The sequence below is a fragment of the Cyclopterus lumpus genome, chromosome 12, assembly GCF_009769545.1.
Source record: "Cyclopterus lumpus isolate fCycLum1 chromosome 12, fCycLum1.pri, whole genome shotgun sequence".
NCBI lineage: Eukaryota > Metazoa > Chordata > Actinopteri > Perciformes > Cyclopteridae > Cyclopterus > Cyclopterus lumpus.
Genome location: NC_046977.1, coordinates 18,901,958 through 18,916,470, shown reverse-complemented (window position 1 = coordinate 18,916,470; position 14,513 = coordinate 18,901,958). Strand labels below are relative to the sequence as shown.

Here is a 14,513-nt window from a genome sequence, read left to right as displayed (position 1 = left end):
TCTAACATCAGGCTAGCATTAGATTTGATGTCTCAGGGGCGTTCAAACACCTCCCACTAAGTCAGTCCTTCAGAGTGGAGTTTAAATAAAAAGCTGCTGCCCCCTCTCCATAAGCAGAGCAGGTCTGACTCAGGTCTTAGGTCTAACATGTATTAATTGTGGTATTGTTGTGGTATTCAGTGTAGCATTCAACCAATGCAGCCCCACTTGTGCAGGTCATTCATGTGGCATACTCACCGGCTTGCACCGACATCAGTGAGCCACAAGTTTAAAAGGAACATTGACAGAGCGATGGGAGAAGGAAAGAAAAGAGGTTATCAAACACATGACAGCTGATATCCTATCAGACAGCATGCAGTATCATGCTGTGAACACAGAAAGTGCAACATGACATTTTAAAAGGCTTAAGCCAGTTGGACTGCACATTTTGAAAACAATAGGCTCCTCTTATGAATCGCCACCTTAACGTGGTGGAGGAGTTTGAGTGGCTCAGTGATCCTGGGAGCTATGTTGTCCGGGGCATCAGCCCCTGGTAGGGTCTCCCAAGGCAAACAGGTCTCGGGGGAGAGCCCAGACTAAGAGCGGTTCAAAAAACCCCTGATGAATAGCAGCCCACGGTCTGAAGCTACCTTGCCCGGACAAGGGAAACCGGGGCAACCTCCCGGAGCCAGACCCAGGAGGGGAGCTCGTCGGCGAGCGTCTGGTGGCCGGGCTTTCGCCCATGGGGCCCGGTCGGGCTCAGCCCGAAAAAACAGCATGGAGCAGCAGTCACCCTGTGGACCCACCACCCGCAGGGAGAATTATCGGGGTCGGGTGCTATGTAGACCGGGCGGCGGGCCAGGCGGGAGACCTGGGCGGGCCGATCATAGACTAGCTCTAGGGACGTGGAACGTCACCTCACTAGCGGGGAAAGAGCCGGAGCTGGTGCAGGAGTTGGAGCGGTACCAGCTAGATATAGTTGGGCTCACCTCCACGCACAGCATGGGCTCTGGAACCAAGCTCCTGGAGAAGGGTTGGACTTTGTCCTTTTCTGGAGTTGCCTAGGGTGAGAGGCGCCGGGCGGGAGTGGGGATACTCACGAGCCCCCGGCTGAGCGCCGCTGTGTTGGAGAGGGTCGCCTCCCTGTGCCTACGGGTTGCGGGGAGTAAGGCTCTGACTGTTGTTTGTGCTTATGCACTGAACAGCATTTTGGAGTATCCGGCCTTCTTGGAGTTGGTGGGAGGGGTCCTGGAAAGGGCGCCGCCTGCCGACTCCATAGTTCTCCTGGGAGACTTCAACGCTCACGTGGGCAATGACAGAGAAACCTGGCGGGGCATGATTGGGAGGAACGGCTTGCCCGATCTGAACCCGAATGGTGTTTTGTTGTTGGACTTCTGTGCTAGCCACAGTTTGTCCATAAAGAACACCATGGTCGAACATAAGGTGGCTCATAAGTATACCTGGTACCAGAACACCTTAGGCTGGAGATCAATGATCGACTTTGTAATCGTATCATCTGATCTGCGGCCGTATGTCTTGGACACTCGGGTGAAGAGAAGAGCAGAGCTGTCAACTGATCACCACCTGGTGGTGAGTTGGATCAGATGGCGGGGGAGTCGGCTAGAAAGACCTGGCAAGCCCAAACGTGTAGTGAGGGTGAAATGGGAACGTCTGGCAGAGGATCCTGTCCGGGAGGTCTTCAACTCCCACCTCCGGAAGAACTCACAAATCCCGAGGGAGGCTGGGGACATGGAATCCGAGTGGACCTTGTTCAAAGCCTCTATTGTGGACGCGGCTGCTCGGGGCTGTGGCCGGAAGGTCATCGGTGCCTGTCGTGGCGGCAACCCGAGAACCCAGTGGTGGACACTGGGGGTGAGGGAAGCCGTCAAACTGAAGAAGGAGGCCTTTCGGGCCTGGCTGGCCCAGGGGTCTCCTGAAGCAGCTGACGGGTACCGGCGGGCCAGAAGGGCTGCAGCTGTGATGGTCGCGGAGGCTAAAACTCGGGCATGGGAGGAGCTCAGGGAGGCCATGGAGAATGACTTTCGGTTGGCCTCAAGGAAGTTCTGGCAAATCATCCGACGGCTCAGGAAGGGAAAGCAGGGTCTACCCCAGGCTGTTCTCAGCAGGGGGGGGGAACTGCTGATCCGGACTGGGGACATCGTCGGGCGGTGGAAAGAGCACTTTGAGGAACTCCTAAACCCGGCCAACATGTCCCCCGGAAAGGGGGCAGCGCCGGAAGACTTTGGGGTGGTTTCACCCATATCCCTGGCAGAGGTCGCTAAGGTAGTCAAAAAGCTCCTTGGTGGCAAGGCGCCAGGGGTGGATGAGATCCGCCCTGAGATGCTGAAAGCGCTGGACATTGTTGGGCTGTCTTGGTTCACGCGCCTTTTCAGTGTCGCATGGGGGTCGGAAACAGTGCCCATGGACTGGCAGACCGGGGTGGTGGTTCCCATCTTCAAGAAGGGGGACCGGAGAGTGTGCTCGAACTATCGTGGTATCACACTGCTCAGCCTCCCGGGAAAAGCTTATGCCAGGGTGCTGGAAAGGAGGCTCCGACCGCTTGTCGAACCTCGGATTCAAGACGAACAGTGCGGATTCCGTCCCGGTCGTGGAACAGTGGACCAGCTCTTTACCCTCGCAAGATTACTGGAGGGGTCCTGGGAGTTTGCCCCAACCAGTTTACATGTGCTTTGTAGACCTGGAGAAGGCTTTCGACCGGGTCCCTCTGGGGTTTTTGTGGGGGGTGCTGCGGGAGTATGGGGTGCCGGACCCGTTGGCACGGGCCATCCGGTCTCTGTACGCCTGCAGTAGGAGCTGTGTTGGTATCCTTGGTAGTAAGTCAGACACGTTCCCGGTGCGTGTTGGCCTCCGCCAGGGCTGCCCTTTATCACCGGTCCTGTTCGTGACCTTCATGGACAGGATTTCTAGGCGCAGCCAGGGAGCGGAGAGGAACCGGTTCGGGAGTCTTGGGATCGCCTCTCTGCTGTTCGCGGATGATGTGGTCCTGTTTGCCTCCTCGGACCGTGACCTCCAGCATTCACTGGGGCGTTTTGCAGCCGAGTGCGAAGCGGCAGGGATGAGAGTTAGCACCTCCAAATCTGAGGCCATGGTGCTCTGCCGGAAACCGGCGGATTGCTCCCTCCAGGTGGGGACAAACTGCCTACCCCAAGCGAAGGAGTTCAAGTATCTCGGGGTCTTGTTCACGAGTGAGGGTAAGGTGGAGCGGGAGATCGACAGGCGGATCGGTGCGGCTGCAGCAGTAAAACAGGCGCTGTAACGGTCCGTCTTGGTGAAGAGGGAGCTGAGCCGGAAGGCAAAGCTCTCCATTTACTGGTCGGTCTACATTCCAACCCTCACCTATGGTCACGAACTCTGGGTCGTGACCGAAAGAACGAGATCTCGGATACAAGCGGCTGAAATGAGCTTCCTCCGTAGGGTAGCCGGGCTTAGCCTTAGAGATAGGGTAAGGAGCTCGGACATCAGTGGGGAGCTTGGAGTCGAGTCGCTGCTTCTTCGTGTCGAAAGGAGTCAGGTCAATGACGTTACTCATTGCATACCCTTAAAAACAGCTGGGCCAATCACAGCTTGGTATGAGGAACACTGCTCCTAGTGGCTTATCCCAGGAAGTGCAACTGCAGTCTGAGGTGCAGGGCGGCAACATGTGAATACAGCAACACTCAGAGGATGTGACTGAAGGTTTCAGTCTTTTCACCACGTGTTCACTATTGGAAGCTAATGATCTGCAGTCATCACTTTCTGACACTACAGTAGAACAAAATTAGACCAATTAAAGTTCAAATGAATAAGGTATCACGCAATATTTTTCAGTAGCAGTTTGTTTCAGCTCTTTCTATGAGAAGCTGTAGAGCTTGTAAATTAGAATGCTATATATATTAAGACCTCACATCAAAATGTTATTCTCTAACGGATCTGTTACTTTATTCCATCAATCTCAGCAACATACAAATCAAAATTTTAAAAAAGCCATTTTTCTCCATAATCAGACATTGTAATTCAATATGCGAGCACTGCACAAGAAGCTGCCCTCCTGAGTTGGAATTATTTATACTACCAAGACGACCACCAATGGTCATCAACAATAAACTTAAACTCTGCAAAGAAGGCGACATGCATTAGCCAATCTGAGGCAGAGTAGAGCGGGTCACACGGATGGGAAACAATTGGTTTAGTAACTGCATGACTACTGCTCTGCAGAGACATGCTCCGACACATTCCCTCCTAAGAATGTGACCACTGAGCTGCTAGTCCAAATTAGTTTTTAAATCTCTGTCTGTCTGTCTGTTTGAATGGTCAGTCACTCACTGACATGTATTGCAATGTATTCCCATAGTTCTCCCTGTTATAATACATTATAATATAATAATACATTTGTCTTAGTGGTGCTTTAAGTGAAGTAATGACATTCCTGAGGTATAGGCATAATATAACAATCATTTGAATATAAAAAGACTTATGTATTACTATGGGATTTATAATACACTACTTGTCAAGCAAATGATTATGCTTCATAATTGCCTCATGAGCACCGGGTGCTGTGTTGTGGTTATTGTTGGACAGCAATATGAATATTTATGGCAAATGGTAAATGTACCTGTACTTGTTTATCTCTTTTCTACTCTACCGACCACTCAAAGCTCTTTAACACTACATGACATCATTCACCCATTCACACCCTGATGGGAGGAGCTACCTGCCTATCAGGAGTAACTAAAATTCACACACCGTAGAACAGCTACGGGAGACATTGGGGTTAAGTGTCTTGCCCAAGGTAACATTGACATGGACTAGTGGAGTCGGGGATTGAACCGCCGATCCTCTGATTGAAGGACGACCCTGCTCACCACTGAGCCACAGTCGTAATATGGGTATTTACAAATAATTACAGATTATGAGACATTATCAGCATGTTTATAATACATTATAGACATGGCCGTCAAAGAAAGTCTTACCAACATGTTTGCGTACATGTAAAATGATGTACTTTGTACTTGACAACAAAATACGTAATGTTAGTATTTCTCTTTTCTTCTTTCCGCCACCTCTTTATTTGATTTATTTCTTTGATTTGCTTTAAGGACCTGACTCTCAGCAGGGGGCCGGTCCAATGCTGGGAGCGTGTCCACTGTGAGGAAAAGATGTTATGATCTGATGTTATTCATCCTCCTTCTTTCTCTGTCCTGTTGAGGGCACCCAGTGTATTGTTAAACAGACGTGGCAGTACTGTCCACCCCACCTTTACTGAGCCTGCTGTTGGGTTTTCATCATCTGATCCTCAGTCACAACAAAGAACAATGCTGCACCACTCAAAATGGGAGATGATGCATTTCAAATTGGGCCTCCAAAGGCCAAAGCAGTAATTGAATATTGCTGTAGTGTTTTTGTGCTGAACATCACAAATACCAGTCGACATTCACACTGTGGCCATTTCAGCTACTTCTACTAGCACTGTAAACTGCTGATAGATAGCACAGTGTGTGTGTTGGTGTACGTGGGTAAAGATGTCTTACCACCAGCACATGCTCCAGCAGTCCCAGATATCCACAAGCACATTCATTGCCAAAGCGCAGAGCTCTCATCTGGACCTCCTTGCTGACCTCTGGATGGTAGGCAGCTTGCTAAGAGGGCAGACAGACAGAAATCCAGTGAACTCGCACAGAGTATGTAGGCCATTTTGCATGTCAAAATGTAACACTTAAAAAGAAGAAATAATGTAAGAAAATTGACAATAATAAAAAAATGTTGGAGTTGGGCTGCTACAAAGGTTAAGAAGTTGAGAAGAAACTTTAGCAACCTAACTGAAATGTTACATTACACCAATGCTACTTTGTACCAAAGATAGGATAACAATACTACAGCAAGGTGAAATGTAGTTGTCCAGACACAACAAGTTAGGTCTTCAAAACCACTGCAGTTTAGAAATCATAATTTAGTACAGATATTGTGAACATTTGTGAGCTACAGTATAATTGGGGTTTATAATAAGTAGCACAGTGATAGACACTCACTATAATTATGCCTGCATCATCTTAATTATGCCTGCATCATCTTAATGTTACAAGGAATTCTGAATTTGTGAGGATTTTGGCAGCCCCACCGGCAGAGCAGTGAGGAGGAGCTCAGCTCCTGGAAGGGGAGAAGACTTTGCTGCACAGGACTCCACCGACTGCAGGTCAAAGGTGGTTTCACCGGAATCGGACCCGGTGGCACCGATGACGTGCATTAAGAATAACGATATGGAAACAGAGCATTTCTCTGTTTGAAGGTCTCATTTACTGATGAAGGTCACATAGTGGACCAGGATTAAACTGAGATGTTCATAACCAGTTAAAAGACCCTCACCGTAACTTGAATGTCATGTTATTTCTAAATCCTGTTTTATTTTGACAAGACCCACCATACTTTTTTGAATAATGTCAGCTGGTATCTATCTCCTGTGTACCTTGCAGGAGTGCAGCATGTCAGCGATGGCTCTTCTGCTGAGGTTGGCCGTTGCGATGATGTCTTCCTGACGACAAGAATTCCCAGCAGCCACTGCCTTTGCTGTTGCCATTGTGATTCCTTTAGTCATGCGAATAAACTCCTCTGGCGTGGTCGTCTTTGGTGGTGGGTCAGAACTGTTGAACACCTGTGTGGTAAAACCAGGGGACTGTTAAAAAAATGAGGAGCTACATTTTCTTTTTTACAGGAATCTGTCCCGCTGAAAGGAGTCTGGTTTCAGCTGGTATTATGTACAGCTTCTTCTACTGATTCTAACTGGACATTTATTCCAAATGTTGACAGAGATATATTGACAACTTGTCCACTCACAGCCAGCTCCTGCTTAATGTGTTCAATTGTAGCCTCCAAAGCTCTGGTCCCTTTTGTGGCCTCATCCTCTACTGCCTTCACCGTCTTCAGGAGGGACGTCACATTGGTCACCATCACCTACAGCAGCCAAGTCACATCATTAGGCTATATAGCAGACTGAAGGCACAAGAAAAGGGCTGTGATGCACCTGCAGTGACAAATGTCACAGGGTTTTTCAAAATACACAGCATTACCAGAGAGAAGACATGCCACTGTACCATGCGTGTGGTTCATATGTATGCAACAGACAATGTAGTAAATAATACATAATATGAGCCACCTTAACAAGTGCTCCATTAACAAGTGCTTCTCCGCTGGTCAGGCAGCATCTAAAAACCCTGTCTCAGTGCATCCGACAACCCCACAAACATCCCCAGTTCCCATAGCGATCGTCCAGCCATTCTCATTCATAGAGAGCTGCTGTGGAGGAACACAGCACTCCACACTCTTCATCTCGTGTCATGTGACTCACCTTGGCAGAGTTCTTCAGCTGCAGCATGCTGGGGTCGTCATGAGGTTTGCCCGCAGCCGCCTTGGTGGCGCTGATGAGGTTGCCCAGAGCTTTGGCCACATCCTTCACTGCATTGATCAGGACCACCTGTAGAAGGCACAACCAGTACTTTACGCTTTAATGTGACGCCTTCAAAGGAGAAGTGAATGCACCTAGACACATAGAGCAGCAGCTGTTCATCACATACAAAAAAAGACAAACATTTTGAAATATTTCTGTTCTTTTATATTTCTCATTATTTTTCTTACAATTGATTGTCTTTCCGAATGCATCGGTTTGTTATTTACATGTAGTAGCTGCTCTTAGAAGTTAGTCAATTTCTACCTTTACTCAGTTTAGGGTAATAGTGAAGACAAACACAGCTGACATGTTTTCTGCTGTTCTACCTGGGTCTCTGGGTCTTCAGCACCCAGGCTGGCAGCTCCCAGTTTAACCACATCTGCCAGTTTGGTGATGGTGCACACTGAGGACTGGGCAGCCTGGGCCAGTCTCTCCTGACTGGCTCCAGCACCAGACACCAGCAGCTTGGTGTCCTCCACCAGAGCCTTGGCTGTCTTCAGGATGTATTCTCTGCACACAGGAAGGGCACAGAGTCACATATTGAATAGGCAACATGGAACTGGGAAAGACATATCTTAACAGATTCTCCACATCACAGCATTTCATAGTGAAAGTGATAACGCTATCCGGCCGACACAATGGGGCTGATCTATTCTATTCCTATGTTTACATGCTATATATATTATAGTCTGGGTTTAATTCCTCTCACGCAAAAAAAACATTAGTGGCGATTCATTTCAAGAAATGTAATTGTAATGAATGAGTTATATGATACTTTTCTTTGCTTTATCTCTGACACCCTACTGGCCATGATCTAGTTTCCTTACAGGGATATGCTAATGTCATCTTTTACAGGAGAGTCTGTCGTACCTGTGGTCAGCGAAGGTCTCTGAGTTCTCTCTGTTCAGAGTACCAGCAGTGGCAAACATGATGGTGGTGTCGAGGTCTGCAATGATTCCAGACACAGCGCTGGCTGCTGTGATGCAGGCCTGGGTGCCACGGTTACCTGCCTGCAGGGACGCCAACACATGGGAGACCTGCAAGAAGAAGACTATCTGTTATAAGTGGAAGTTGGACTTACTGTGCCTATCTCGTTAAATTATTCGGTTTCAACTGGTAAAGTAACAGTGATTTAAAGAAAGCAGTAGACTTGTTGGGTGAGCTCTGACCTTCTCTGAGACTTTGCGGGCGCTTTCAATCAGCTCTTTCTTGGTGAACGAGTCGTTGGGGCTGCACTGCAGAGCTCCAGCTTTGGTCACCAGACCTGTGCAGCTGAATCCCAGCTCGCCCACCTGCTTCTTAATGTGAGAACCAATCTGGACACAAACAAAGACAGACATTTAAATAACAGGACCAAAAAGATGTACACTGAGACGTGGGGGGCCGGCATGGCCTGCATAGTGTCTCTCAAAGGACGGCTGGCTTTATTTACTTCATCATTCTCTGCGGTCACGGCTGCATATTTGGCCTCATTTGCAAGATTTCCAAACTCATTGGTGAGCTGGTTGGCCAATCCCCCAAGGTCATCAGGGTTGGTGTTAGACTTGGTCACCTGGGGGGAGATGAGAAACCACAACAGCTGAGTAATAACAAGTGCATCTATTAGGTTTTCACTTGGTACATTATAATTTATAATATTCTATATTTGTAACCACCAACATTTTAATTATTGTAATTACGCAGGTTTTTTCAGTAAGTGATTACAATAACATTTATTTTGTAATTCAATTACGTCACGTATATGTATATATAACTAGTTACTGCTGTTGGTAACCAGCATCAGTCATGATCAGTATCTACAGAGCTATACATTATACACCTTACTGTCATTTGCCTCTGTCACCGTCCTTAGACTACACCAAAACAGCATCCATTGTGATCTGCTGCATGTGCAGTTATTAAACAAGATTATACAAATAATATGAATATGAATAAAAGGTTGGTCCCAGCCACTCTCTCAAACTAGCTGGACATTGAAGAGCCATGCAATTTTGCAGCTGGGGGAAAATGTGACTCGCCCTGTTCCACATAAAAGTGATGGGGATAACATTTCAGTAAGACTGACCCATGATGCTATGACCAAATTGGGCCCAAGGAGACCGATCATCATGTAGACAACAGGGGCAGGGCCTGATACACATAACAGGGAGGGGCTTGTAATGTCCAGGGGTGGGGCTGAGATGCTATTCAAATATTCAACTTTATTTCAGTCCTTGAAACTGCTTAGGCCATTGGATGACCATCACAATGCCTTACCATCTCCTGCACAGTGACAGCTATGGCCTTGGCTGTTCTGACCATGGTGGTCTGGTAGTCCACGAAGGTGCCTTCAGGCTCAAGAGCAGGTGTGTCTTCCATTTTATTGATGGCATCATTTATGGAGTCCACCATACCACCCACAGCACCTGCTGCACTGGCTGCCTCCGCCAGAGTGGCACCCAGGTCATCCACTGCTTCTTTCATCATCTGCACCGACTCCTCCAGGGCCTCCTGCATGTGTGCTGCCTGGAGAAAGGAAAACAATATATATATATATATAAATATTCAACCAGACCGTTCAAACAATGGCCACACAAGTGATAAAATAAAACATCAGGCTTATATTAATAAAAAGCTTTTTTAAAAGCATGCATTTTATGTTACCTATTAATTATTATTATCCTCATTTCCCCCCTTTTTTTGTTCTTTCTGTGTGTTGTACACCGTACCTAAATATCATGACTACGTAAAGCTGAAAAATTAACAAAGAAAGTAACCGTCTGAAAATGCATGTTGTTGAACACTAAAGAAAAAGTGAGTAAAAAACAAAGAAAAACACGCATTTTAAGAAACAAAGTAACCAGTGAAGAGGCCAAAAATTAGTTGATCTCTTCTCTTTGAATATGTTAAATTATTAGAGTCTTAAACCTACAGCAAATACGTTATAAAAGCATATACAATCTTCTCAAGATCAGCACGAGAGAGGAAAGACTACATTTTTGATGTGCTTGTAAATTAGGTTTTAAGGAAGAGGTCACTATCGAAGACAACCATTTACCATGTACTAAGTCCCCTCCTCTTAATCCTCTGCTCCCCCGTGGCAATATCGTACACCACCACGGTTTCCATTTCCACTGCTACGCCGGGCAACACACAGCTCTACAGCTCCACCAAATCCATCACACCCACTACCTACTCCACCATCAGCAACTGCCTCACCGATATAAAGACCTGGATGCTCAACAGCAACAAATACAAAATCCTCATCATCGGCCCCAAATCACTCAACAAATCCCACCACAACTTCTCCCTCTCCATTGATGGCACCACTGTTCCTGCTTCCACGCACATCTGGAACCTTGGTGTCATCTTTGATCCAACCCTCTTCTAGCACATCACAAAAACTGCCTTCTTCCATCTTAATAACATTGCCCGTCTACGCTCCTCCCTCTCCTCATCCACACCTTCATCACCTCTCGATTGGACTACTGCAACAGCATCCTGTATGACACATCCACCAACATTATCAATAAACTACAATACATATAAAATGCAGCTGCCTGTCTGCTCTCCCACCAGGGATCACAATCCTTGAAAAGCTCCACTGGCTTCCCATACAGCAAAGAATACAGTTCAAGATGTTCCTCATCACATACAAAACCCTTCACAACCCTGAACCCCTACATACCTTTCTGACCTCCTGCACCAACACACTCCAAGCTTAGATCTGCAGACGACAACCTCCTCACCCCCCCTACTCTGTCCAAGCATCGGACCTGGGGGGACAGGGCCTTCTCCATTCCTGCCCCCTCCCTCAGCACCTCAGACATTCTCCATCACTCACCACTTTCAAAACAGCTTTTAACCTGTGATGCTCGTTCAGTATGTTTTTGTTTAGTTTCTTACTGTTATGTCATCTCTCTTGTTTATATTGTTGTTGCTTCTATTGTTTGTTTTATCATGTAAAGTGCCTTGAGTATCTTTTACAGCGCTATACAAATAAAATGTATCATTATTATTATTATACCTGTAATAGCCAAATACATAATGTATGTTCTGAGGTTCTGTGCTTCGGCATATAGTCAATTAGATCAATATTGACGTCAGGCGTTGAACCCCGGAAAAGTCAAAGGGCTTTGACCTGCTTTCGCCTTACCAGTGTTATGCTTCTAACAACCGAGTGTTAATTGTCGGTACCAGAGCGGGTTTATGTTATACCACGGCCGAAGAGAATAAATAAATCGTATACATCACAACGTGTCCGTGGATCATGTATCCGATCAAAGTGAACGCAAAGAGATTGAGGCTTAACACGAGCGCGTCAACCAGGTCAATCCAGAGGGGAAAACACCTCAGTAGCCCAAAGTATCAGCCTGGCTCCTTTAACAGTACCATTTTTTTTTCATTTGCTCATTGAAGCAGAATAAGGAGTAGAAGCGTTATCTGTATCTATGGTAGTAACAATAATGGTCCAAAATGATGTAATATTGCATTTACATTTCCAGGGGGAGAATCTGAGCTGAGATCAGGTCAAATGAACTCTGACAAACCACCAACATCAGCTGTTAGTTATAGATCATTAGTTTATTTTAGTTTCAGAGCTGTGAAATGAACAGAAACCTGGCTGAAATTCTCTAAATATATTATGATTATTAATAAAAGACAAACATTGAGGAAACTTGTTTTTTTTTTTTTTTTTAAATGGTAAATGAATGCTTTAGCCAGGTTCCTCTACCAGCTTCTCCAGAGGACACAATATGACAAGAGCCAGCTTTAGTACCTTGGGGTTTCCTCCGGCCTCCTTGGCGGTGTAAAGCATCTGCAGGGCCGACTCAGTCAGGGTTTTGGTCTGGTCCAAGACAGCCATCTGCTGCTGGCTGCTGACGATCTTGGACGCTGTGCCTATGGCTGCCATGATCAGGGGTTCAAAGTAGCTGGCCATCTGAGATACCTGATCAAATGTGTGAAGAACAAATTAAAAACATGTCATACCACTAGTTGTTTCATCTTTTTAGAGATGTTGTCCTGTCTTCTACCTTGTGTCCCAGCTGGGAGGCCTCGGAGCCAGCAGCCACAGCTACAGGATCAATCAAGTTACTGATCTCATGGACTGAGGCAGCCATCTGCTGATGGAGAGTCTGCAACATGAATAAAGCTTCATTAACAAACCATTAATAAAGCTTCATTCTAGCACAGATCCATCTTCATGTTCTATGGTAAGAGGTTTCTGACTTTCAACCAGTTTACTGTACAGAGCTTGTTCCTCAAAGTTCTGTCTGTCTGTGTTTACCTCCATGGAGATGTCCTCTCGGGGTGTTAGCTGCTGGCTTATGGCAGCCAAAGAGGCCTGATCAACCTCACGGATGCAGCCGTTCAGCACCTCAATAGCATCATCGCATTCTCTCTGGCCAGGAGCCTTTTCCCTGCACACGAGATGGAGGGTGTATACAGTAAAAAGTAGCTGGAACAATCAGGTACTACAGCACTCTTATAACACACCTGACAATCGCAAAGTAGAGAAACAAACATGGCTGTTAGAATTAATATGCAATGTCTTGTTCCTCAGCACTCTGGCTTCTCCACTCTACAGTTGGCATTTTAGAGCTTGTTTAACAAACCACAAACCTTTCTCCAAAGTGTCATTCTTCATTTCGATGTGAATTATAAAATATAAAAATTATCTAGCATTATTTTTTGCGATGTGGTGATATGGTTTTTAATATACTGTACATATTTGAGGGCGACTGTGGGTCAGTGGTTACCAGGTCCGTCTTTCAATCAGGGAGTTGGCGGTGCAATCCCCCGCCTTAGTCGATGTGTCCTTGAGCAAGACACTTAACCCTGAATTGTTCCCTGTAGCTGTTCTACATGGTTGTAAGTCGCTTTGGATAAAAGCGTCTGATATTTGATCATCTGAGCAGCTTTATAATCCAGTTTGAAGGACTGAGAGATCTTCCTCTCCAGCAGTGTGACCAACACTGGACACTGAAATAGTGGCGTCAATTACAACAGTTGTCCCACACTGTTCTAGAATCAGCTGGTGTTCTTACTGTTGTCATGGTGGCTGGTCAGAATGTGTTGGAATGAGTGTTTTATTATGTGTTTATAAAACTATGGTATCATAACAGAATAAGTGGTCTGAATATGGCTGTTAAAAATGTGTGTGATGAAATATTTCTTCATCCAAAACAGTCACAGTGGAGACTCACTTTGTTAGTTTGTTGCAATTTAATTTGAGATGATAAATCAGATTCTAAACCCAAAACATTGTTCAGTGATTCTTTATGAAGGTTGTAAATAATGTTAATAACTTATTAATTTGCACCATCATACTAATATGTTAGCATAAGCGCTTATGAAATAAGCTAAATAAAAAGCTAGTTTTGTCCATAATGGTCTTTTGAATCTGATTGCTGGTGGATGTGGTGGTGTCAGGTCAAACAACCTCCTCATAAATGTGGACGTGTTCCCCACTCTGACAAATGTATATTAGGTTGTGTAAGATTATTATTAGGTTTACTTCTGTTTACTATAGCCAGCTCGATCAGCCAGAAGTTAAGAGAGACAAAACAAGTTGCAAATACTGAAGACGAATAATTGGCTCTGCTAAATGTTGAAGTACCGATGGATCCAACACTGAGAAGGAGCAGATGAGCCGTCAGTCTGTCAGAAAGCAGCTAGTATTAGTAGCAGTGGAGTTTACCTCATGTTGGTGATGAGTTTCTTGATTGAGTCAGACACAGTCCTGGAGTGTCCGGCCAGCACTGACCACTTGGGGGGATCTTTAGGGTTGACAGCCAGAGAGCGGGCAGTCTGGATCAGGCCGGTTGAGCTCTCCAGCATGGTCTTTGCTGCCACCACAATGGGCTCCATGGCTGCATGACCCTGAGGAAATTGATTCACGAGAGTAAGAAATACTTTAATGGTACCGTTTCCAGAAATTGTCTGTAGCGACACATAAAGGAATCACATACAAGTTTAAGCTCCCCCCCAAGCCCACACTCTTAATAGTGCTTTCCCCTTACTTACTTACTTACTTACAATGAGCACTTAACAGAGAAACAACTTCAAATTGAAGGCTCATCTTCTCTTCATTATTTACCGTTATAGTAGACTG

At 46.0% G+C, this 14,513-nt stretch overlaps 1 protein-coding gene across 8 annotated transcripts in view; it reads right to left on the bottom strand.

Annotated features, from left to right (window-relative positions):
- Positions 1–14,513, bottom strand: part of tln1 (talin 1) — a 73,324-nt gene that overhangs the window by 11,248 nt on the left and 47,563 nt on the right. For all 8 annotated transcript variants that reach the window (XM_034546838.1, XM_034546844.1, XM_034546845.1 and 5 more), the window contains 13 exons: positions 14,100–14,281; positions 12,687–12,819; positions 12,433–12,534; positions 12,177–12,347; positions 9,674–9,922; positions 8,850–8,969; positions 8,587–8,733; positions 8,288–8,454; positions 7,744–7,927; positions 7,319–7,444; positions 6,808–6,924; positions 6,440–6,625; positions 5,508–5,615 (listed from right to left, as the gene is read on the bottom strand). In XM_034546838.1, the coding sequence (XP_034402729.1) occupies positions 5,508–5,615; positions 6,440–6,625; positions 6,808–6,924; positions 7,319–7,444; positions 7,744–7,927; positions 8,288–8,454; positions 8,587–8,733; positions 8,850–8,969; positions 9,674–9,922; positions 12,177–12,347; positions 12,433–12,534; positions 12,687–12,819; positions 14,100–14,281 (1,992 nt within the window). The remainder of the gene's footprint in view (positions 1–5,507; positions 5,616–6,439; positions 6,626–6,807; positions 6,925–7,318; positions 7,445–7,743; positions 7,928–8,287; positions 8,455–8,586; positions 8,734–8,849; positions 8,970–9,673; positions 9,923–12,176; positions 12,348–12,432; positions 12,535–12,686; positions 12,820–14,099; positions 14,282–14,513) is intronic.